Source organism: Felis catus, chromosome C1, assembly GCF_018350175.1.
Source record: "Felis catus isolate Fca126 chromosome C1, F.catus_Fca126_mat1.0, whole genome shotgun sequence".
Lineage (NCBI taxonomy): Eukaryota > Metazoa > Chordata > Mammalia > Carnivora > Felidae > Felis > Felis catus.
The window spans coordinates 210,086,581-210,111,911 of NC_058375.1; the positions used below are offsets into that span (position 1 = coordinate 210,086,581).

Below are 25,331 nucleotides of genomic sequence, written 5' to 3' on the forward strand. Positions count from 1 at the left end.
AAGCTAAGTTCAGGGTGCCCGGGTGGCTCAGTTAGTTAACCGTCTGACTCTTCATTTCAGCTCAGGTCATGATTCCAGCATCATAGGAATGAGTCCCACATTGGGCTCTGTGCTGAGCATGGAGCCTGATTAAGATTCTCTCTCTCTCTCTCTCTCTCTCTCTCTCTCTCTCTCTCTCTCTCCCCCCCCCAAAATAAATAAAAATAAAAATAAATAACTAAAAAATAAAAACTAAGTTCAATAGTCAACAGCTGCTGTGAGGAAAATAAAATAAGGGAACACAATAGAAAGCCACACGGGGTTTGGGAGGAGGGAGCACTCCATCACTTCACCATGTTCTACTTTCTTTTTTTTTTTTTTAATGTTTTTATTTATTTTTGAGACAGAGAGAGACCAAACATGAGCAGGGGAGGAGCAGGGAGAGGGGGAAATACAGAATCTGAAGGGGGCTCCAGGCTCTGAGCTGTCAGCACAGAGCCCGACGCGGGGCTCGAACTCATGGAGTGTGAGATCATGACCTGAGCTGAAGTCGGACGCTCAACCGACTGAGCCACCCAGGCGCCCCCCCATTTTCTACTTTCATCTGCAAATGTGATTTGCTACCCATGACCGCCACAACCCTAATAAAGAATGTTTACTGGTCAATCACCTAGATAAATATGGTTATTTTTCTGTTTACAGAAATCATTTCTTCAACTCTCTTTAGAATTATAACTTATTTTAGGGGCACGTGGTTGGCTCAGTTAGTTAAGCGTGTGACTTCATCTCAGGTCATGATCTCACGGTTTGCGAGTTCGAGCCCCCAATAGGGCTCTCTGTTGTCAGCATGGAGCCCACTCCGGGCCCCTCCGTGCCCCTTTCTCTCTGGCCCTCCCCTGCTTGTGCCTCTCTCTCTCAAAAGTAAATAACATTAAAAAAAAGTGTAACATTTTATTTTATGGAATTTTTCACTTCTGCCATTCTGCACAATCTGAGCTATCTTGAGTTAACATGTTTCCACAGGTGAAAAAGGAACGATTGGCATGATGGGCTATCCAGGACACATTGGTCCTCCGGGGCCTCCCGGAAACCCAGGAACCCCAGGACAGAGGGGTAAGTGATGGAGTATCTTCCCAAGAACAGGACGAAGGAGCAATGTTCACTTACATAACAGAAAAATAAATTATGTTTTACCCTTTGAGGGCAATATAATTCTGAGAGAACCACGTATTCGATTTTGCTATTCTTTGTATTCCTTTTTCCATTTGAATGGAGTCGAATTTTCTCCTTGCAATCTTATGCCACTGCTTTTAAATGACTGCCTGTTTTGGTTTATCTGTCTTGTTTTGTTTTGTTTTGTTTTATGGTAAGCACTGTTAACTTTCGAATCCTTACAAACAAGTTCAAGAAGTAAGGAACTGACATTGTTACTCCTGTTTTTTAGGTGACTTTGGAATCCCAGGAGCAAAGGGTGAGAAAGGGCCCCCAGGAGCCCAGGGTGAAGAAGGAGACAAAGGACCCCAGGGGCCTTCTGGAATATCCCACCTACTGGGAGACAAAGGAGAACCAGGCCTCAAAGGTACAGCCTTCCTTTTGTGTAGAACCAGAACATCACAGCTGGTTCTGAGACTAAGAATGATCCAAGAAAATTCCTGTAGTTGACAAATGAAGACCGTGAGAACCATTCCTCAACATCCTGCTCAGTCACAAAGCCAGTTGGTGGCCCAATCCTGGATTAGAACTGGGTCTTGGGACGTGTTGTCTCCTTAATGTGTGACTTTTCACTTCTTTTTAAAAACTTTTTTAATGTTTATTTTTGAGAGAGACAGAGACAGAGTGGGAGTGGGAGAGGGGCAGAGAGGAAGGGAGACACAGAATCCGAAACAGGCTCCAGGCTGTGAGCTGTCAGCACAGAGCCTGATGCCGGGCTCAAACTCACGGACCATGAGATCATGACCCGAACCAAAGTCAGACGCTTAACCAACTGAGCCACCCAGGCGCCCATGACTTTTTATTTCTAAGTTAATTCTGCATTTGGGTCTGCTGTATTTAAACTGCCCCTAGTCAATTTTAAATCATAAGCCTCAAAACCACCTTTTTGCCAAGAATGGTAAAAAGTAATCTTAGATTGGCATACAAAGTTTCTTTATCACTTGCCCTTTGCGTACTTCACCAGCCACATAACAGATAATTTTTCTTTTTTTTTTTTTTTAATTTTTTTTAATGTTTTATTTATTTTTGAGACAGGGAGAGACAGAGCATGAATAGGGGAGGGTCAGAGAGAGGGAGACACAGAATCTGAAACAGGCTCCAGGCTCCAAGCTGTCAGCACAGAGCCCGACGTGGGGCTCGAACTCACGGACTGGACCGCGAGATCATGACCTGAGCCGAAGTCGGCCGCTTAACCGACTGAGCCACCCAGGCGCCCCAACAGATAATTTTTTAACAATTATTTTTTAGGACCTTTTGACTAGGTATTTTATTATGTCCTAAAGACATAGAGGTGAGCAAAGCAAAGGTAGTGTCCTGATCATGAGGAAACTTACAGTTCAGTGGGGGAAAAGGGGGGGAAGAGACATCAATGGATCTGTAGACAGTTTATGTATAGGGCCAGGCAGTAAACATCTCAGGGGTTCTGGCCCCAGATATGGTCCCTGTTGCATAGTCATTTTTAGAGTTTAGTGTAAAAATGTAAAAAAAAACATTTTTAGCCCTCCAGCCATACCACACCAAACCAGATTTGGCCTGCTAACCCCCTGCAAGCCCAAAGCAGGAACATGCTAAATAATATATTTTTTTAGATTGTAATAAATGACATCGATAGAAAAAAAATGTTACAAAAGAAAATAATCTAACCCCCTGCTCCTCGTCATTCCTTTGTATGTGCTATTTTCTTGCCTGGGCATCTTGTCCTGTTTCATGGTTTTTCCACCCAACTGGCGCCTCTTCAGTCTTTAACACACACACACACACACACACACACACACACACACACACACACACACAGTCCCCTCTTACAGAAATTCTTCCCTGTAGCATATTGTACCCAGCTCTGTTACAGAACTTATCACACTGGGTGGTAATTGTGTATTTACCTGGCTGACTCCCCAATTAAACACTAAAAACTTGGGAAAAGGGAACATGATTTATGTTTCCAGTGCTTGGCACAACACCTGTCTATTAACTAGATACTCAGCGCTTATGTGAATGAATAAGGATATGGGCAGGAAAACTGCCCAAGGAAGGGAATCTTGAGAAAGGGCACAAAGCCGGGCCACAGACATGTCAGAAAGTGCTTCGGATACCATGGAAGGAGTTTGTAATTTGCCCCGCATCAAAGGTATCACAGATTCAAGGACCATTTTGAGCCAGAAAGTAAAGCGATCAAAGCCATGTGTTATGGAAAGTAGGACAGTTTTGTGGGAAATTTGCAAGCATCGCAGACTGCACAGCTGGGTTCAGATCCCAGCATGATCACTCATTGATTGTGACTCTAGATTAGTCCGTTGACTTCACAGAGGCTCAGTTTGGTCGTCTCTACACCCATTCTAGAAAGGCTCAAAGACAGACTGACATTGCCTGCAGATTAAATAAGATAAATAAAGAAAATGATGTCTGTCATGTACTAATTAATAAATGGTCACTGTAATCAATGGATTTGAGAAAGGGATGCTCTGGACAAGAATTGTGTAATAAATGGTCCTCTGTCGTTACTAAAAGAAAAAAAAATTTTAAGAAGCTATATTTAGGCCACTCATTCTTAAAATGAAGCGTAAATATCATCATTGCTAGTGTCACTGAAGAACTAACTCATGCCAAGCACAATGCTAATACTTTACGTATATTATCTCATTTAATCCTCTTTGAAAAGAGCCCACATCTGCCTGTGCTCTTAATAAAAATGCTATGGATGTATTACAATAATGTCTCATCAATTTTAGCCAGGATTGAACTAAGTCTGATAAAATTCTAACCTGTGTTTTTAATCCATGGTTTTTAACTTTAGGATTTGCAGGGAAGCCGGGTGAGAAAGGAAACCGTGGTGTTCCAGGGTTACCAGGTTTAAAAGGACTCCAAGGGCCACCTGGACCACCAGGACCACCAGGTAGAGCAGATTCTCTGATAGAAATATCAGGAGTTAAGTTTCCCTACGTCTGAACATAACAAAAATGTATTTCTTGACTTACTGGGTTGAATATGAATTTTTCTCCCATAGTGTTCCAGCAGAAATTTGCTTCACAATTAAATCAGAATGAAGCTGTTTATAGTCAGCCTATATTAACTAAAAAATATTAACTTACACAGAGTTCCATTTTTGAACATTTGTTTTTAGAGAGAGAGAGTACAAGTGGGGGTGAGGGGCAGGGGGAAAGAGAGAAAGAAAGACAGAGAGAGAGAGTACAAGTGGGGGATAGGGGCAGAGAGAGGGAGGGACAGAGAGAGAGAAAGAGAGGGAGAGAGAGAAAGAGAGAGGGAATCTCAAGCAGGCTTTATGCTCAGTGTGGAGACCGACGCAGGGCTCGATCCCACAACTCTGGGAACATGACCTGAGCCGAAATCAAGAGTCAGATGCTCAATGGACTGAGCCACCCAGGCACCCCCAACGTTCCATATTTGCACCAAAAATGTTATTTTGACATTGCTGATATGTATTATAAACTATAATTTATCACAGTATCATATATTATAGAAGAAAATCACGTAATGATTTAGAGGTTTCCGGATTTGCCTTTCTTTTTTTTTAAACATTCTATTGAGTTTGCAAAGTAAAATTTTAAACAATTACAGTAGCCCCCTATTCTCTATGACATCAGTGACAAAATATGTTACATGGCAGTAAAACTTCAGTATTGCATTTGGAAATTTATTGCGATATGGTGGCAGGAACCCCCTCTTTTCTGCTGGCATTGGTCCTAGAATGGTTTTGATGTTTGAACTCCAGGCCTGCTGACAAGAATCTAAAGTTCTCTAATTTTACCTTTTCTGGGTACTCAGTCCCCTCCTCATCTGAAGGCAGAAAGGTAGCTACACAAGGACATAACCTAGCTGATCTGGCTGCTTAGAATTCATTTATTCATACAAGCAACAAATATTTACTGACACCTACTATGTCCAGGAACTGTGCAGGACATGTGACTATTTATTTCTTCTCCAGGCCCCAGAGGAGATCCAGGCAACATTGGGAATCCCGGGGCACCAGGACCACGTGGCGTGCCAGGAAGCATGGGGATCATGGGGGTGCCAGGTAAGGTATAAGTTCCTGTCCGTGAGCCGAAAGCCCAATTCTATTCTAGATTTTCTGTATGGTTTGTTGTTTCGGTTTCCCATTTGGTAGAAAGTTGGTGTAAAACTAGATTTACTTTTAGACAAACATACTGTGTGCAATTAGAACACAGAAGAGAACTAAACAAATATTCATATTGTGTAAAGATCACCCATGATAACTAGTCAACATATCAGTGATTCTAAAAAGCCAGAAAGGTGGTTTATACAAAAGTGAGAAGCAGAATGTTTCATTTTCCCTGACCTCTTTCCTAATTGCAGGTCCTAAAGGACACAGGGGAGCTTTGGGACTACCAGGTTTAACTGGAAGGCCAGGCCTCCCAGGTGTTCACGGTCTCCAAGGAGAGAAGGGAGAGCCGGGTTATTCAGCAGGTGCAAGGCCAGGATCACCGGGACCAAAGGTATACCGGCCACTGAAGTCGTTATGCTTTAGCGAGGGGGCTGAGTCTCTAAGTATCAGCAAGTGTCTAGATTCAGTGTGGGCAAAAAGCATTGAAAATACAGCTGTGTTTTCAGGTGATGATTTGGGTTTTTTTAATCCTGTTTCCACAGCTCAGAATGCCTATCACACAGCTATTGGCTTATGAGTTTATCCCTCCAATTTCAATACCCAAGGAATTGCTTATCCCTGTTCCTGCCATTTAAGCGTCCTGCCTTTGCATTTTGCACTGGTTCCAGCAAATCCCATAGCCGTCCTGTCCCCGGCCCCTGTCACAGTGCCTGCATCAGCAGACATTTAATAGGAATCGTTAACTCAGTAACTAAATCACTAACTAAATGCTAGCAGAGTCGATACTCAATTCTGATCACATATCTTGCTTATATGAGAATTCTAAAGGTGTTTGGCTGACTTTAAGGGAGATCCAGGATTTCCAGGTGACATGGGAAGGAAAGGAGAAAGAGGGGTACCTGGAGCACCTGGACATTCGGGGCCTGCTGGACCTGAGGGAGCCCCTGGAAACCCCGGAAGTCCTGGTCACCCAGGTGAGCGTTGGCTTTACAATTCAGAAAGCCGGAAGCGGGACACTCAGCATAGCCCTCACCTCCTAGAATCAGCTGCGTAAATTGAAAGCTATTTAGGTGTTTGTACTATGATTGCTTTTATTCAACTTTGATCATCAAATTCTTAGACTCTGAGGAACGGGAAATCAATCAGGAGGAGCCCCAATCAGCCAGTTGGATGGACTGACATCTAAAAACCTGATCCTGTCCATAAAACTTAAGTTCTGTCTCAAAGAATTCAGCCTAGAGACACAAAATGTTAGTTCATTGGGACGCATGGGTGGCTTAGTAGTTTAAGCGTCCCCCTTTGGCTCAAGTCGTGATCTCGTCGTTTGTGGGTCCGAGCCCCGCGTCCTGCTCTGCGCTGACAGCTCAGAGCCTGGAGCCTGCTTCGGATTCTGTGTCTCCCTCTCTCTCTGTCCCTCCCCCACTCTCTCTCTCATAAATAAACTTGAAAAAAATTTTTTTAAATGTTAGTTCATTGCCCAACTGCATATTCGTATTACTTTTCTAGGGCTTCCATAACAAAACACATACAGGGCACTTAAACAGCAGAAATGTATTTTTTCACAGTCCTGGAGTCTGGAGTCTGAGCTCAGGATGTCAGCACGGATGGTTTTTTCTTCTGAGGCCTCTCTCCTGAGTTGGGCAACTTCCTGCCGTGTCTTCACATGATCTTCCTTCCCTGCGTGTCTGTGTCCTAATCAATGCCTCTTGTGAGGACACCGGTCATATTGGATCAGGCCCCACCCTAGTGACCTTGTTTTAACTTAATAGCTTTTTTTAAAGACCCAGTCTCCAAATACAGTGATCTCCGGAGGTTCTGGGGTTAAGGACTTCAACGTGAATTTGGGGGCAAACACTGTTGTGATTTTTTTTTTCTGGCATGGTTTCAGGTTGAGCATTGGCTTTCTTTCTCATTTGCCTATAAATTTGAGTTTAAGTTTGTTTTATTTTATTAAAAACAACCACCAGGCTACTGGGTTGCAGCTTACTGAAAGATAACATTTAAACCGTCTTTTCAAATACGGAAAGGTTCAGTGGATTTGCTGTTAACTCCCAGTTAAAGTCATAAATCAGATGCTGAGTGGCCCGTGTGGCTGGTGCACAAACACGTTTGAAAGTGATTCGACACATCTCTGCTCTGCTTCTCTGGCGAAGGGCCTGAAGGCCAGTGTGAGGCACTGGTGACTATAAAAAAGGACCATTTCTGCCATTGTTGTAACCATTTACCTTGTGCTATTCTTTTTTTCCCTTCTCTTCTCTCTTTATTTATAGGAAAGCCGGGCCCTGATGGTGATTTGGGGTTAAAAGGCATGAAAGGCTTCCCCGGTCCTCCAGGAGTGAAAGGCCCTCCAGGTTCCATTTTTGTACTTTGTCTATTTCCCCTTCAGGATGGAGGCATATTTTCTCCTCAGGCTGGAATCTTTGCATACCTATCTGCTGCTCCTTAGAAATCAGCTCCCAGTTACTCAGTCCCCAGACCAAAAAAAAAAAAAAAATGAGGTTAGGTATTGATACCTATCTAATTCAAAGATCTGCCAGCCTCCACCTTCTGAAGTGATGATCTTCATGGTAGTATAAATCTGTCATAGTTTTCACTGTGAAGGGAGCATCACATAACTACAGTTCTGGGGGCGGGGGGAAGGAGCACCTTTAATAGAATTCTACATATCCAGTGTTCACATCAGGCCATTGCCAGGAAGTATGCCCTCTCTTCGAATGGCATTTCTTTTCTCAGGACCTCCAGGATTTCCAGGACCTCCCGGACCAATGGGGATGAGAGGCAACCAGGGACGTGATGGAATCCCTGGCCCAGCAGGAGAAAAGGGAGAAACAGGTACACGTTGCTCATGAGCTTGGGTCCACTGGTTTCATTGTGCATTGAATGGTCAGTGCCATTGTAATCCTTTGCTGCTCTAGAGATACTTCTCCAATGGAATCGATGATCTTTAATGTGTTCTGGGTGTGTGGTGATTAAACTTCCTTCTGTTGCCACAGTGAAACTGACCAAGCAGAATATATGAAATTAACCACATATAAAACACTCAGGTACCAAACTCCTCTCTTTCAGGTTTGCTGAAAGCAGTTCCAGGCCCCAGAGGGAGCCCTGGAGTTCCAGGTAAGAAGTGCTTCACCCACCCCCCACCCCCTGACCCTGGTGATCTAGATTTCAAGGACAGAATCTAATCAAAATCACCTGGTATATAAAATAAACTTAACATAGTGAATTAAAGAAGTCCCAGTGGTAATATAAGATGTTTACATTCTTAGTATTCAAGATGCTTAAAAATTATGACCACCATTGCAAAGTGAACGAATCAGCAACTGTGATCCAACTTTGGAATTTCTTTCCATCGAAAGTCTTTAAAAAATCACAAGACTTCCTATGCAGTCCTTGGTTGTGGCTGTTGGCATGGTTTAAATGTATCACCTCCTAAAAGGGTGTAGGGGGAATTGCTGGCTTGTCCATGAGCACCCCTGTCTCTGTGAGCACCCCCTCTCTGTGAGCACCCCTCTCTGCAGGGGCGGCGGGGTGGGAATAACATGCAGTGATGACACGAATTCTTTCCCACCTTGTTACCTTCATGGGTCTGACTCCCACCCCCAGGGCCAGCTTGTGGTTCAGACTATTTTTTATGAAGGGCTGGCTACCAGTAACTCTCTCAATGCCAAACATGGCAGTTTGCAGAACATGTCATTCAAAGTATATACAAGATTTTAGGTTGACAGACTCTGAGTCCGGATTTCTCATGGCAGTGTTTTACAAGATTAGCAGCTTCTTCAAACTTCTTCCATTTTGTGGAGAAATTTGCCAGAAGAAATATTAGATCATTTGCATCTTCTATGGACCCTTCACAGATGTGGGTCCTGCGGACAGGAGTATTTTATTAGCAAAAAGCATTCTTCCTATTGAGGACCCCTGGGTAGCGATGATGCTCGCAGGAACCAGCAGGGAGTAGCTGGGTCCTACTGAGAAGCTCAGAGGGGCAGGAACTGCCTCTCCACCTGTGAGCTCAACTGTGAAAGTCTACAAGAGCTGCACTTTTCCATTTGTTTCTTGGTGGTGTCACGGTCTCTTTGGTTGAGCTCAGTGTCCTCACACTTCCTGGACCCCACCTTCCTCCACGAGCAGGGAGGCTTCTCCAGGTCTCGTTCACAGATCAGGTTTTAGAATTATGGCCAAAGGGAGAGTTTCCGTTCATTTTCCTAGGCTAAGCTCAAAGTTTAACCATTTGGAGTGAGAATACTTTGGCATGTGTTTGGAAATAAAATTTAATATAAAATAATCATACCTTAAGTCAAAAAGCCTTAAAAAAATAACAACTAGCCCAATTATGTAAGTAGATGATTATGTGCCTCAGTCCCTCTAGGATAAGTAAATATGGAGAAGACTTCATTGAGACTCCCAAATGCTAAAATGAAATCATACTGTGAAACAAGGAAGCATCTTTATGGGCATGGACCATACAACCTAAGACCACATCTTGGGGTCTCTGACCACTGCCAGACTCTGTTGTACAAATACCCAGCATTTCAGAGCTTCAAGTGAGCTGAAGCCATCTAACCGCTTTCTTTGAAAAACGTAAATTACAAGTATAAAACAAAAAGCTAAAGAACATGATAGACAAAGGCTAGATATTCAATATTTTAATATTCATCCATTTTATTTTCATCATCACTCTGCCTTCCTGCACGATAACGTCCCAAGCCCTTCCCTGTGCTAGCAGCCTCATCCTTCTTCTTCCTGTCCCCTACTTGTGTGCCATTCACTATTTCTGGAATAACACAGAGAGAAAAAATAGGAGGGAGTGATTATTTGCAGTTCATACATTTCCCATTCATGAACGTCAAAGCCCAGTTTTCTTGAAGGTTCTCCAAGGTGAAGAATATTAGTAATTAAGTGGTGACTTTTTGGGAATCCTCATTGGGAATTCCAAACCCCCAGCCACCGCCTTCCCTTCCAGACTAGTGTTTGTTTGTGTTATGGGGGAGAAGAAAGGAGAGAAGAGGGATTGCAACTTTGTTGTTCCTTTGTCTGGGTTTAGCTGTGTGACTCTTCAGATGCACACATCAATGCCAGGAAGTTTAGCTCTAAACGTTCTCTCTATTCAATGTCATTGTAATTAAAGTTCATCAGATAATATTAATTGAAGCAGATAGTGACACAAAACTTCAGAGTTACACTACACTTTTCCATCTGTATATTATCTCACTTGATCTTTAAAGACTGAGCTACATTAGGTGTTTAAAGTAAGAAAAACTGGGGCACCTGGGTGGCTCAGTCAGTTAGGTCTCTGACTCTTGATTTTGGCTCAGGTCATGATCCCCAGGTCACGAGATCGAGCTCCACATCAGTCTCCTTGCTGGGCATGGAGACAGCTTAAAATTCTTTCCCTCTCTCTCTCAAAAAAAAGAACAAAAGTGGGGCGCCTGGGTGGCGCAGTCGATTAGGCGTCTGACTTCAGCCAGGTCACGATCTCGCGGTCCGTGAGTTCGAGCCCCGCGTCGGGCTCTGGGCTGATGGCTCAGAGCCTGGAGCCTGTTTCCGATTCTGTGTCTCCCTCTCTCTCTGCCCCTCCCCCATTCATACTCTGTCTCTCTCTGTCCCAAAAATAAATAAATGTTAAAAAAAAAAAAATTTAAAAAAAAAAGAACAAAAGAGAAACTGACACATATAATAGTGAGGTGACTTTGACAAAATCAAAAGACTGAACTAAGGCAGAAATTAGTCCCGACTCAGTTTCTTATAGACCTGTATTTCTTTTACCAGCCTCTCTCAAAAACTATATTGCGAATCTTAACGCCTTTTAAGTACAGCATCTGCGTTACTAGAGGTAACCCCAAACTGCAACTCCAAGTAGAAGGCCATTATGGAAACTTACCAAACCTTTTTCTTTGCAGGAGCCAAAGGAGACAGGGGAGCCCCAGGCTTACCCGGCCTCCCCGGCAGGAAAGGGATAGTGGGAGATGCCGGGCCGTGGGGACCCACTGGCATGACAGGACTCCCAGGACCACCGGGTTTTCCTGGCGCAGTCATTCCTGGCCAGAAAGGAAATCGAGGCCCACCAGGCTTCAGAGGAAACCCAGGTAGAGGGTCTACTTTTAAATAAGATAGAAGAATGAAAATAACGTTTGACAACAGCAGCTTTCAACCTTCCCCTGGTGTGACCTCTTTGCTTCTTTTTCCCTCTGGTCTTTACCTGCTTGCTCTAGCGGAGTGCAGCAAAGCTGCTGGAGTTTTTCTTTCTTTCTTTTTTTTTTTTTTAACTTTTTATTTAAATTCCAGTTAGCTAGGGTGCCTGACTTTGGCTCAGGTCATGATCTCACGGTTCATGATTTGAGCCCCGCATCAGGCTCTCTGCTATCAGCTTGGAACCTGCTTCAGATCCTCTGTCCTCCTCTCTCTCTGCCCCTCCTCTGCTTGCACAGGCTCTCTCTTTCTCTAAAAAACAAATAAACATTAAAAAAAATTCCAGTTAGTGAACATACAGTGTAATCTTAGTTTCAAGGGTACAATATAGTGAGTCAACGCTCTCGTACATCACCTGGTGCTCACCATGGCTATTGGTGTGATGGGGACAGAGGGGATCTGTTTGAAAATTAGTAATTACCAAATAAATAAGCCCATTTTTAGTATACGTGCTGCTGAAGCGAGCACACCAAATTAATAAGCCTGAAAGAGAGAGAGATGCATCCCATCACCAAGATTTACTGAGTTGTTCTTATGGATCGAGTACCAGGCTAGGCACAGACCCTGTCTGGCAGACCTTCACCAAGGACAAACAGCCCCTGCCTTCGGCCAGCACTTCCCTGGCCTTATCTCATTCTGTCTTAACCACAAGCCCATCAACACCCCACAACAGAAAGCATGTGCAGGGTCACACTGGGTGCAGGCTGTGCCCGTCGTCCAAAAACCTGCCAACAGCGGGGCGCCTGGGTGGCCCAGTCGGTTAGGCTTCCGACTTCCACTCAGGTCATGATCTCACGGTTCGTGAGTTCGAGCCCCGCATCAAGTTCTGTGCTGACAGCTTGGAGTCTGGAGCCTGCTTCGGATTCTATGTCTCCCTCTCTCTCTGCCCCTCCCCTGCTCACACTCTGTCTCTCTCTCTGTCTCTCTCTCTGTCTCTTTCTCTCTCTCTCAAAAATAAATAAACATCAAAAAAAATTTTTTTTAATTAAAAAAAAAAAACCTGCCGACAGAACCTGCCAGGTGCCCCCACTGCCCAATACTGACCAGCTCTCTGTAAATGCAGGTGACCCTGGTCCTCCGGGACCTCCAGGGAGTCACGTGAAAGGCTTGAAAGGAGACAAGGGGCTTCTGGGCAAGCCTGGCCCTAGAGGTCCACCTGGAACTGTAGGAGATGAGGGGCCACCGGGTCAGCCGGTAAGTGTGGGAAATTATTTTGACTTCTTATATTCTTCTACATTAATTGCCAGGATCAGATGTCCCCAGAGGCAATAAAAAAAATGCCCATGTGTGATGCTTCTGAGCACCCAAGGGCAGAGTCCAGGAGGTTCAAAGAATCCTAAGAGTTGGACAGATTTTGCCTCTAGAAGTTTGGTTTGTAGGGGACCCTTTTCCATGTCATTCCTGACCTTTTCTTGTTTAGACTCTGAACAATTTCAGTAACGGACTCTTAAAACACCTAACAGTTTGGGATCACTCTAGAGGACAATATCATTTTTCTCTATTAATATACTTTGAAAGTTATCAGTGCTATCCCCTGAATGTCTATTTACTTTTTCCCCTTGATGGAACTTCCAGGGTTTCTAAATAGCTGCCATTTCCTTCTCAGTATTTTCTCCCCTGATAAATACCTGCGTTTTGCAAATTCAGTTTAACCCTTTGTCAACCCTGCCTCTATTCTGAATATATCACAGTTGGTCAACATCTCCCTTAAAAACACAGCCCCTGAGGGGCACCTGGGTGGCTTAGTTGGTTAAGCATCCAACCTCAGCTCAGGTCACGAGCTCACCGCTTATGAGTTCGAGCCCCGCGTCACAGCCTGGAGCCTGCTTTGGATTCTGTGTCCTCCTCTCTGCCCCTCCCCCGGTCATTCTCTCCCTCTCTCTCTGTCTCTGTCTCAAAAATAAATAAGGATTAAAAAAATTTTTTTAGAACACAGCCCCTGAGACAAACACCCACTGGGAGTAAGAACTAAGACTCTCACCATCTGGAACACCACCATTTTATAATCCAACCTTGGGCTATCTGGCTGCTACATCACCACATTGTCACTGCACCGTCAGCTTCTGGTCAACCAGAGCGTGTGTGTGTGTGTGTGTGTGTGTGTATGCACACGCTTTTCCTTATGAAGGACTTCCAAGTTTTCTCCATTACTTCCAGCTCTTGTCTGTTTGTGACTTAAATGCAGAACTTTCAAATTTCTTTTTCATAACTGTCATTGTGTTCATCTAGGCTCATGCTCCCAGACTATGAAGTTCTCTAAATTCAGTCTCTCACCCAACACCTGGGCCATCTTCCCTCACTTTCTTCTTGGCAGCATATTCGAGAAACCTGTCTTCCCCCTGTTTACGTCAAATTCTTGGAGATTGATGAGGAATTCAGAGTTATGTCATAGCTGCTCTGTGTTTTCATCAGTGATGGGCAATGAGGTACTTTATTTAGCATGATGGCATGTGAGGAATCATGGGAAGTTCTCTTAAGTTCTCTTGGTATTCGGTTTCCAGCGTCTACCTTTTTAAAACTTTTTTTTTGAAAAAAATGAGATTGGCTCGGAGCGTGGAGCCTACTTAAGGTTCTCTCTCTCCCTCTCTCTCTCTCTGTCTCCCACCCTGCCCCTCTGCTCCTCTCCCCTGCTTACACAAGTACTCTCTAAAATAAAATTTAAAAAAAAAAAAACTAAAAAAAAGAAAGAAAGATAATTCTTCTCGATGGCTGCCTAAACTGGCTCTGTGCCCTTAACAATCCTCTCCTTGCATGGAGCTGCACCCTCCTCACCCAAGGGCGGGGCCTGGCATCTGCCCCTCCTCCCCGATTACCTCTGCTTCTGGACAACAGGCCAGACCTCAGGAGCCTGAGAGTCCTTGACCAGGTGGTTCCATTTTCTCTCCCGCCTTTTTGCACCTGACACCACCCGATCCAAGGTACAGGATTTTTCCTTCTTTGGTCTTCTTGCTCTAAAGACATTTGGTTTAGAGGCCAGTTTTGTTATTCTTGGCATTTTTAATGACCTTCAGTTCCTTGTTTTCAAGTAATAGTATTGTTTCCATTCATGTGGACAGTGTAATAGTAGATTTCACTTACGTTCTGACATGTAGCTCCTTTCTGAAGCTCTGATCCCTTGCCCCTTCTCCTGTGGCCTTGCTTGAGCATTCCATGGCTACAAGGGCAAGTATGAGCCCAAGGAGGGAGCGTCTCCTGGTCAGATCACTTGCATCCTTGCCAAAAGTGCATGTCAAAGTGCCCCGAATAACCCTTTCATGTTCCCAATCCCTGGACACCTTACTTCCACCACCACTCGGGCCGGGAGTAATTTATAACTCTGCCAACTTAGTTTCAATGATGGTGGGTGCTACAATTCAATATGGGCTCTGTTGTCTTTGCACAAATTACAAACAAAAATTATAATTTTCATTCTGGCAATCCAGTGCCTGCTCTTCCCGGAAGGTCTCCAGATACTGGTCAGGTCCATGTAGGATACAGAATATTAAGTTGTATTCCACACTCCTACAACAGACATTAACACCCAGAAGTTGTGTTTGCTCTTGACCGTGAGGGCAGTTTTTGCTTCTGTGTTATTGAAAATGATAGTCCCGGGGCGCCTGGGTGACTCAGTCGGTTAAGCGTCCAACTCGGTTTTGGCTCAGGTCATGATGTCATGGTTCATGAGATTAAGCCCCACACTGAACTGACAGTGCAGAGCCTGCTTGGGATTCTCTCTGTCTCTGTCTCTGTCTCTCTCTCCCCCTCCCCAACTTGTGTGCATGCTCTCCCCCTCTCTCAAATAAATAATAAACTTAAAAATTAAAAAAAAAAAAAAAAGAAAATGATAGTCCTCAGGAGAGATCTATGTGGCAGAGGAACTATAGGAGGATTGGATTGGAAGGTAAAAATGGTATCTGTGGACCTCAGTTCATTCTGACCCAACGTATTATATCCTGTTTGCTTAAAAAGAAAAAAAGGACTACAGTGACAATTGTGATTTTTAAAATTTTGTCTTTGGTACTGCTCCCTTTTATCTGAACTATAGGGAGCACCAGGTGCCCCAGGTCTGCCAGGGCTCAGAGGTGATCCGGGATTCCATGGATTTCCAGGTGTAAAAGGTACTGTTTTTGTGCACTACTCTTTGGATACAAAGACGATGATTGTGATTTATATTTTAGGGCACACAAATGTTTACGGAACTCCTCCAGTCATCACAGACAGGGTGCAAATAGGACCTTGGTTATGAGTAAAGAAGGAAGACCACCAGAACCCAGCCCCAGGGGTCTTAAACACTAAATTCAGGCCTTAAGGATGGAAACTGTAGAAAAACTAAAAAATAAACAGTTTCAAGTGGTGACCGCTGAAATACTGATGTATGTTGGGGAGAATATGTGTGTTGGGTTGGGGATGGGGAACTACATCAATATCAACACTATTGCTTTGAAGTTGCTTATTTTCACTTGTGTGTGTGTTATAATGTTAAAAAGCTGAAAATCTAAGCAAATATTTACCAAACTGTTAATGGGGGAGGGTAAGTAAAGTTTTCTGCATGAGATTTAAGTATTTGGTTTTTTGGCACATGTATTATAATCAGAAGAGAAATATAATTCGGGGGGTCGTAAGTGTAAAATTTTCATGCACAAAAATCTAAATGTCAGGTTTCAGAAAATATTTCTCAAATCTTCCATAAGGATGCTATGACCTTAAATAAGGCTTTGAGGGGCGCCTGGGTGGCGCAGTCGGTTAAGCGTCTGACTTCAGCCAGGTCACGATCTCGCGGTCCGTGAGTTCGAGCCCCGCGTCGGGCTCTGGGCTGATGGCTCGGAGCCTGGAGCCTGTTTCCGATTCTGTGTCTCCCTCTCTCTCTGCCCCTCCCCCATTCATGCTCTGTCTCTCTCTGTCCCAAAAATAAATAAACGTTGAAAAAAAATTTTAAATAAGGCTTTGAATATTAAATTTGTTATCTTCACTGATTAAATCCTTTGTCACTGCTTCTGTACAGTAGGGAATCTATTATCACAGACTATACAGTGTTAAGTAGTGAGTGTAGCCAAAAGGAACAAAGCCACACTTTCACAAAGGTAAACCCTTTCCGGGTCCAAGAGAGGACAAGGTGGAGTTCAAAGAGAGCCTAGCCTGTTCGGTACTTTCAACCACTGACTCTCCAAGGAGCAAATTCGTTAAGAATAAATCAAAGCAGATGATTCCAAGGAGTCCCAGTAGACATGGTGGGGGAGGGTGAACACAGGGGAGGGGGGGGACGAACAGGGCAGCCTGGGCACCATGTGTCCCACCTGTCACTCCCCACCTCCCAGAACAGGAATATCTAAGATTGGAAAAATTATACAAGGGCCCCACTAAAGAAAGAAACATCCTGGTGAAATATTTAGAGCTATTTAGAGGGGAGAGTCAAAAAACCCGTTCTTTTGAAATGTGTTCCATGAAACATATTCCATTTTTCTCTTAGATTTCGGAACATGAAAATTTTTAATCCTCAAAAGGAAAAACAGTTAGGCTTCTTCTTCTGATGTGTATAAATAAATATGGACATCTTCCTGAAGTTCTGATACCAAGTGGATAATTTAGAGTGTAGTTTCCAGTTAACTTTTGATAATATATTTGATTGTATTGCTTCCATAAGTACCATATTTAGTATTAAAGTCTAAGAAATCAGATGTAACGCCTATATTATTTCAAGATTTTTAAGAGTATTTCCCCAGGAGCACCAAGCATCCGACTTCGGCTCAGGTCATGATCTCACGGTTCATGGGTTCGAGCCCCGCCTCAGGCTCTGTGCTGACAGCTCGGAGCCTGGAGCCTGTGTCTCCCCCTCTCTCTGCTCCTCCCCTGCTTGCACTCTGTCTGTCTCTCAAAAATAAATAAAGATTAAAAAAAAAGAGTATTTCTCCAAATCGGTGATTCTTGGTAAACTTTTATTCATGTCAAAGACTGGGAGAGAAATCATACCATTTTGATGGTTTACATGAAAGCAAATATTCCGTATGTGTTCATGAGAATCCCTAATATAACTAATGGGCTCTTAATAAAGCTAGAGAAATAAGCTAAGAAAGTAGGTAACTATGACAACTGATGTAAGCACTAAAATAGGTTTAATGTCACTTCATACTTTACCTTAAATATTAAATTCGTTTCTGAATGGAAACAGTGAACTTTATGAACTCTTCCTCTTCAATACTAAAATACAAAATCTTAATGCCTACTTCTAGAATATATTTTTAGATAAACATTAAGCATGATTGATTGGGTCCAAATGAAATGCCAGAAGTTGTAGCCATTGTCACAGAGCCCCATCACCTCCAGTCCTAACTCCCAGTGTCTGTCCTTACAGTTGATCATAAACCTCAAGAGCTGGGAAACCCACTGTTCTACATGGAATCACATTGCTTTTTTTTTTTTTTTATAAGGGGAGAAGGGTAATCCAGGATTTCTGGGACCAGTCGGACCTCCAGGGCAAATTGGGCCAAAAGGACCACCCGGTAAATATTATTCTCCTTAGTATTGCTCTTCATGAAGAAAGGGTAGCCCATCAGTGAACCCATCGTTTTCCTCTGCTCATGTCAATAGGTATACGTGGAGACCCTGGCACAGTTAAGATCATCTCCCTCCCAGGAAGCCCAGGGCCACCTGGACCTGTTGGAGAACCAGGGATGCAAGGAGAGCCTGGGCCACCGGGGCCACCAGGAATCCTAGGTGTGGAACTGACTGTATTGACGTGGATTACAAGCAAGTGGTTGAACCAAAATACCTACAAAGTGCTTTGGAAGCAACCACTATAGAGTCTATTGAAAATATTGACTCTATTGAAACCTGTTGTGCAGTGTATAAGCTTGAGCAAATACACTTTAGGCACTTACGGTTGTTTTTTTTTTTTTTTTTTCATTAAGATCAAGTATTAATTCTATCTTCTGTGACAACCATTGGTTTTAGAGCTCTTATTTGAAAACAATTACCTGAATAAACCTGAGTTCTATGTGTGTGTAGTTTTCTCACACTTTGGAGAGCACTTGGAAGAGTAGTAAATGCAAATATATGCTTAATCTTATGAAATCTTATCAAAGTACTGGTGTATGGAAATTGAACTAACCCCTCTGTATAGGGTAAGCATACTGTAATAGACTTCTGAATGGAATTGTTGTGTTCTAAGTTTGCCTGAATTGCTTCTGTGATATAAAAGAGCCATGACTTATTATGTTGTTCAATACAAGGGCATAGCAAATTCTGGAAGAGGGTGAAGCAAAATGGCAGCACAATTTTAAACCATTGTTGTCTCATATGTTTCTAGTCCATTCTTGAGGGTTCTTTTTCCCCTGGAGAAGTAGGATGTAACAAGTTGGATGACCCACTGTCCGAGTTTGTCCGTGGCTCAGTTTGTAAGACTTTCGTTGCCGAAACTGGAGAAGTCCCACATATCTGGGATGACTGGCCACCCCTGTTTTCTCCTGTATGAACCATTCAACACAGTGTTGGTTTTTTGCCTAGGACCCTGTGGGCCAAGAGGTAAACCAGGCAAGGATGGAAGGCCGGGAACTCCTGGGCCAGTTGGAGAAAAAGGCAACAAAGGCTGTAAAGGAGAGCAAGGTAAACGAACGGCTGGCTTCTTCTATTCCCTTCTCTTCACTGACTGTTTCAATATCCAGAGAAGTCGCCTTTAAATATGTGACTGTAAGAGTCATCCACGTCTTTCAGTTTTGTCGTTTGCATTAAAAGCCAGGGACAAAACGTTCATTTGGAAGAAGATGAAAAACCAAGAATTATTGGAATACACCATCCTTCCTATCTCTCAACTGGGCAAATGTCCACCAAATTTTTAGTCTGAGGACAAACAGACCTCATAAAGCACTAATTCTATTTTTGGAAAGGCCAATACTGTTTTTAATTATTTATAGGAGTACTATTTAATAGTATCTAGAGAAGTAGCATATAAGTACATAGTTAGAAAAAATACTATCTTGATATGAATAGAAGAGCAACTTAGTATCTTTATCTAGGAAAGCCATCTTTCTTTTTTTTAATTTTTTTAATGTTTATTTATTTTTGAGAGAGAGAGTATGTGTGTGAGCAGGGGAGGGGCAGAGAGAGAGGGAGACACAGAATCCGAAGCAGGCTCCAGGCTCCGAGCTGTCAGCACAGAGCCCGACGCGGGGCTCAAACTCCCGAACCATGAGATGATGACCTGAGCCAAAGTCAGAAGCCTACCTGACTGAGCCACCCAGGCGCCCCTACGAAAAGTCATCTTTAAACTATACCATTCTTGAATACCACATGGCTGAACAATTCATGTGTATCCTGAAGAAGGCCCTCTCCAATTAGTCTAGTGGAGGTGAAGGAAGGTCCTGCTGCTGAACTTAAAGGGCAAATAAGTGGGGCCTGCTGGTAACAGGACTCCGAAAATGACAAATAGGTCTGGAAGGCTGTGGTCCAAGGCCATTTTTGCTGGCTGTAAGCAGGGTCTCTGGAACCAGAGGGAGCACACGGTTCTTAAAATTGAAGGTGTTTATGCTGGAGACGCGACTGAATGCTATCAGGGCAAGAGACGTGCTTATGTGCACAAAGCAAAGCACAGTGACTCCTGGTGGCAAACCCAATAAAACCAGAGGCATCCTGGAAACAGTGGCATGGCTTATGCCAAATTCCAAAGCAACCTTCCTGCTAAAGCCACTGGCCACAGAACCTGTGTGATGCTATACCCCTCAAGGATTTAAACTTGCTGACAAGTAAGGGCATCTGGGTGGCTCAGTCAGTTAAGTGTCTGACTCTTGATTTCAGCTCAGGTCATGATCTCACATTTGAGTTCAAGACTCACGCCGGGCTCTGCACTTACAGTGCAGGGCCTGCTTGAGATTCTCTCTCTCTCTGCCCCTTTCCTGTTCATGCTCTCACTCTCACTCTCAAAATAAATAAACATTTAAAAGAAGGATAAGGATCTAAGAGTTAAGTAACACAGGTATAAGTCGAGAGCTCGGCCTCTCGCTCAGAAATGCAGAATATCGTTGATCGTGCATAGTTGTACAGCAGCTCACCTTAATTTCTGTCATACTCACCTAATCAAAATTCCTGTGCAGGGACCTCAAGGCATCGTTTGCTTGTGGCCAATTATAGCTCTCTGGGAATGAGGACAGATGTGGGGAAAAGTAAAGAATGTGTATCTTCTCTATCTGGATATATTAAAAACATATGCTTTTGGACTACTCCAGTAAAACATGAGACATAGACAGATTTAGATATGGCTTGTTTTTAACTTCAAAGAACAAACCAAGGCTCCCGGACAAGACAGGGATGGTGGGGAGACTGGAAAAAAATATAATCTTGGGCTTTAACCAATCCTCATGAGAAGCATGGACTTCCGAGCAGAGACTATACTGGGGTGCTGCCTGGCACCATTGCATGGTTGTTTGTGGGAAACAACAATCCTCCCTTGACTCATGGGCCCCAAATCCAACCCTCTCTGTATTTCTTTAGGACCCAAGGTGGGTTGGATAGAGCTTAGGGTACAGTGGAAATGGATCAGGGGCCAAGGGGGGATGGAAGCAGGTGCCAGTATCATCATTAATAGCTATTTGATGAAGAAAGGGAGAGTAAAGAACACGACGATGGAGAGAAAGGATATTTCTCCGGTACTTATTTAGAAAGTGACAAGTTGGGGCACCTAGCTGGCTCAGTCAGAAGAGCATGCGACTCTTGATCTCGAGGTCCTGAGTTTGATCCCCACAATGGGTGGAGAGATTACCAAAAAAATAATAATAGAAAGTGACAAATGTGCCTTACTCTAAGTGCAGAGGGGAAAAAAAGTATACAAATTACTTACTTTGCCTTAAGCTCATATAAATTTTAAAAACTAACCCTTACCACAGTCTTTTCCATTCTATTTGCCTTACTAATTAAAAACTTCCTTGAAGTTTGCAGCTTTAAAAAGAACTTTCAATATTGTCCCTGAATGTTTAGTGACTTTATCAAAAGTATCTCCTTGAATAGACTTCCAAAATATAGATATTAGATTTAACTTATTTACCCACATTGTAGAATACATTCATTGGTACCAAAAAAAAAAAAAAATGTACCTAAGACCTATCAGATGCAGGCCACCGTGCTGGACACCGCAGAATGCAAAGATAAAAAAGACCTGATCTTGGGACGCCCGGTAGCTCAGTTGGTTGAGCGTCCAACTTTGGCTCAGGTCATGATCTCACGGTTCATGGGTTTGAGCCCTACGTCGGGCTCTGTGCTGACAGCTCAGAGCCTGGAGGCTGCTTGTGATTCTGTGTCTCCCTCTCTCTCTGCCCCTGCTCCACTTGTTCTCTCTCTCTCTGTCTCTCTCTCTCAAAAATAAATGAACATTAAAAAAAATTGGGGGAGGGGGAAAAAAAGACCTGATCTCAAAAACTCATCATGTGATATACACAAATATTTATAAGGCATCGTGTGATAAACTAGTGGACATTTAATACTGTTTGGCCATTTTGTAAGCCCCTCTTTTTTAGGACTCCTTTACAGAGGGGCTTAACAATATACATAAACATTTAAATCAGTACTTCCGGAAAATGAGTTCGAGGTTTTGTTTATATTGCAACATGTATACCATGTTTGTTAAAGGACCCCCTGGTTTGGATGGACTGCCAGGCTTGAAGGGCAAACCTGGAGACATTGGACCACCCACAACTGCAACAGCCATGAGAGGCTTCATCTTCACCAGGCACAGTCAGACCACAGCCATCCCGTCCTGCCCAGAAGGCACACAGCCGCTCTATAGTGGGTTCTCTCTTCTTTTTGTACAAGGAAATGAACAAGCCCACGGACAAGACCTGGGTAATGTCCCAGTCCTTGTTTTCAGTCATTTTCTTCCATATACAGATGGTCAATTTTCATAGCATGGGGTACTTCTCTCTGAAGCTAAGTGTAAACAACCCTGAGTGCCTTCAAGCACTCCTTGAAGACCGTGAATAAGACAACACAGGCCTAACGTCTAATTTTCATTCTGGAAACGTGAAGCCCTGGAAGGAGCCTTGCTTGTGAAATGTTGATCTAGCTCGTCCTGTTGAATGCAAACAATTTTCACTGAAATCACGTTTGCTTCTGAGTCTTACAAGTAGCATCTTTTCTCAAGCTTTGTCTAGTTATTAGCTATTATACGCATAGGAAGAACTGGGAATATTTTGAAGTAAAAGACATTTTTCCAACAGACCTCTACCAGTCCTCAAGTGCTAGGCTCATTAGAAAGGGTCCCAGGAAGTTTTAAGGGTGGGAGACGGAAGATGTGTTTGCTTATTGGATCTTTGATTTCTGTCACTGTTAAAACTCTGCAAATAACACATTCTGCAAGTAACTCTTTTGTGTTGCCTTTCTCATTTTTGCCATAGGTTGTTTTAATCAGCCTCTAGCTAGCAAGGATACTCAAAATGATTTTTACTGACAGTGATACTCAGTCTAATGTTTCATTAGGAACCCTTGGCAGCTGCCTGCAGCGATTTACCACAATGCCATTCTTGTTCTGTAACATCAATGACGTATGCAATTTTGCATCTCGAAATGATTATTCATACTGGCTGTCAACACCAGCTCTGATGCCAATGGACATGGCTCCAATTACTGGCAGGGCCCTGGAGCCTTATATTAGCAGGTAAAAATCTAATCCCTTAGCTTTGTGATGGGACCAGGTCAGTCACTTCATTTGTAACGGAACGTAGGGCAGCAAGTACATCGCAGTGCGCGAGAGCGGGGATGCCACATTCTTCATTTCGTGTTACAGATGCACCGTCTGTGAAGGTCCTGCGATGGCCATAGCTATCCACAGCCAAACCACTGACATTCCCTCCTGTCCTCACGGCTGGATTTCTCTCTGGAAAGGATTCTCTTTTATCATGGTAAGGAGGAAAGAACAGCAAAGTCATAGTAAAGATTGCCCCTAGAATCTTACGTTGGACTGGGTGAAAGGCGGCCACCGGGGAATGAAGCCGCCTGATGTCAATGCACACAGCGTGCCATGGACATTTGCTTGAAAATCTAGAAAGATACTTTTTTTAAAGCAAGTTGGGGTTTTTTTGTAAATAAAGGAGCATTAAAAAAAATGACTTCATCCACAAATTCTAAATAAGACATTTAGGTGAAGAGTAATACCATATTAGTAATGGAATGCCTATATTTTTACCTGGCAGCTGTTTTATATAGTTAGATCTTCTGTAATCCTTATGGAAACCCTAAAGGTAGTTTCTATTATCTGCAGTGGTATGCTAGTAAGTGGTAAAGCTAGGATTTGAACCTCAGTCTGTCTGCTCCAAAATCTTATTGCCTTACACTGTGCCCCTTTGACATTCCTACGAAGACGGGAACTAAGAGAAAAAGACTTTTAAAGAGATTCCCCAGATCTAAGTGCTAAATGAAGAAATCTATGGACTGACCATCAGTGATTGTGCTAGCTGCACCTATGTGGTGGGTGGTTATTCATATTTTGCGTAGCATCATTTAGGATACATTATCCCCCCTTCTTTACTGAAAACATAGTGATAAGTTCAGAGGGTGATCAGTACTATAAGGGAAATAAGGAAAGATAAGGAGAGAGATTGTGAAAGGGACAATGTCAAGGAAAGCCTTCTTCAGATTATATTTAAGCAGATCCCTAAACTCTGAGAACAAGCTAGCTGAGGAAAAGGTGCATTCCAGGCAGAATAAATAGCTTTTGCTTTCTTTTTGATGACTATCCCTCAACTTGGAAGGTAGCTAGAGTATTAGCAAATCTGGGTAACGAAGCATAAGAAGTTTAGTTCATGCTATTTTCTTTTCTTATTGTCTATTACCCGCCCCCCCCACCAAGTGTAGAGCATTGAAAACTTGAATGCCATGCACAGAATTCTTATTCAGAGATTTTTACTTTGACAGTTCACAAGTGCAGGTTCTGAGGGCGCAGGTCAGGCTCTGGCATCCCCCGGGTCCTGTCTGGAAGAATTCCGAGCCAGTCCATTTATAGAATGTCATGGAAGAGGAACGTGCAACTACTATTCAAATTCCTACAGTTTCTGGTTGGCTTCATTAAACCCCAAAAGAATGTTCAGGTAACTATTCAAAGTCAAGTTTAACCTGATGACTCAATCACAGACTTATTCAGAGGTTGCCCTGTTAGCTTTTCGTTACCTGGGTGTTGATGATGAACATCGGAAAGATCTCATGCCAACAAAATCCAGTTTAGCTTGGCACTCGCAGTGACAAGTGTCCTACAGTGAACAAATAGCCATGGCTTTGTACTACTGCACCAATAAAGACCCCCAAAATGTGATTTCTGTCACCACCAAACATATTTAACATTTGTATATAAACTTCTAGCAAGTGACGAACAAAACCACTAACCGATCTGCTACTCTTAATTTACTGCACTGGCAGACTTGTGAGTAATATAGACTATTTAAATGGTAAGCGTGGTTTTTATTACAAAACAGGATTTGTGAGTTTACATCACAGCCTATGTTTCCTTACTGCTGCTGAAACACAACTAAATTATAAAATGTCAACAACATTATAAAATGTTGCAACAATATACCTCCTGTAATAGAATTTGATGAGCTCCAATAGTTACTAACAAACCTCAAAGCCAGCAAATATTCCCTTTTTATCTATATTGATGATTTTTTTTTGTTTTTTGCTTTTATTTCAGAAAACCTATTCCATCAACTATGAAAGCTGGGGAGTTAGAAAAGATAATAAGTCGCTGTCGGGTGTGCATGAAGAGAAGACAATGAAGAAAACAGAACTGTTCTTTTTTGTCCTAAATAACCAAGTAATGGTGCAGAATATGCATTTATTTGGGAAGTTTTCTCTAACCAAACAATATGGTTCTGTGATGACTTACTACAAAGTTTCTATTTGTTTCCCCACACAACAAAGCATT

At 43.0% G+C, this 25,331-nt stretch overlaps 1 protein-coding gene and 2 long non-coding RNA genes across 11 annotated transcripts in view; 1 reads left to right on the plus strand and 2 right to left on the minus strand.

Moving 5' to 3' along the window:
* The window catches only part of COL4A3 (collagen type IV alpha 3 chain), a 134,720-nt gene extending 109,430 nt beyond the window's left edge, over positions 1 to 25,290 (plus strand). For all 3 annotated transcript variants that reach the window (XM_019838774.3, XM_019838775.3, XM_045034571.1), the window contains 20 exons: positions 1,003 to 1,092; positions 1,424 to 1,558; positions 3,986 to 4,084; positions 5,135 to 5,224; positions 5,524 to 5,663; positions 6,120 to 6,246; positions 7,543 to 7,623; positions 8,006 to 8,104; positions 8,339 to 8,386; positions 11,170 to 11,355; positions 12,522 to 12,652; positions 15,483 to 15,555; positions 17,863 to 17,934; positions 18,023 to 18,148; positions 18,938 to 19,036; positions 22,049 to 22,261; positions 22,895 to 23,072; positions 23,202 to 23,316; positions 24,329 to 24,501; positions 25,098 to 25,290. In XM_019838774.3, the coding sequence (XP_019694333.1) occupies positions 1,003 to 1,092; positions 1,424 to 1,558; positions 3,986 to 4,084; positions 5,135 to 5,224; positions 5,524 to 5,663; positions 6,120 to 6,246; positions 7,543 to 7,623; positions 8,006 to 8,104; positions 8,339 to 8,386; positions 11,170 to 11,355; positions 12,522 to 12,652; positions 15,483 to 15,555; positions 17,863 to 17,934; positions 18,023 to 18,148; positions 18,938 to 19,036; positions 22,049 to 22,261; positions 22,895 to 23,072; positions 23,202 to 23,316; positions 24,329 to 24,501; positions 25,098 to 25,182 (2,360 nt within the window). In that variant the 3' untranslated portion in view covers positions 25,183 to 25,290. The remainder of the gene's footprint in view (positions 1 to 1,002; positions 1,093 to 1,423; positions 1,559 to 3,985; positions 4,085 to 5,134; positions 5,225 to 5,523; positions 5,664 to 6,119; positions 6,247 to 7,542; positions 7,624 to 8,005; positions 8,105 to 8,338; positions 8,387 to 11,169; positions 11,356 to 12,521; positions 12,653 to 15,482; positions 15,556 to 17,862; positions 17,935 to 18,022; positions 18,149 to 18,937; positions 19,037 to 22,048; positions 22,262 to 22,894; positions 23,073 to 23,201; positions 23,317 to 24,328; positions 24,502 to 25,097) is intronic.
* The window catches only part of LOC109502905, a 48,544-nt gene that overhangs the window by 22,017 nt on the left and 1,196 nt on the right, over positions 1 to 25,331 (minus strand). Inside the window, exons 2-4 of one of the 7 annotated variants that reach the window (XR_006583585.1) lie at positions 24,321 to 24,385; positions 20,500 to 20,561; positions 17,353 to 19,137 (exon numbers count right to left, since the gene is read on the minus strand). This is a non-coding gene — a long non-coding RNA (uncharacterized LOC109502905). Of the gene's footprint in view, positions 1 to 11,654; positions 11,711 to 17,352; positions 20,562 to 23,309; positions 23,467 to 24,320; positions 24,386 to 24,580; positions 24,661 to 25,331 lie in introns of those variants that run through there. The other 6 variants (XR_006583584.1, XR_006583588.1, XR_002744949.2 and 3 more) reach the window with 6 other exon arrangements.
* On the minus strand, positions 9,901 to 11,287 carry LOC123379298. The gene is made up of 2 exons (XR_006583589.1): positions 11,151 to 11,287; positions 9,901 to 10,043 (listed from the first exon to the last, which is right to left on the minus strand). It is a non-coding gene; the product is annotated as an uncharacterized LOC123379298 (long non-coding RNA).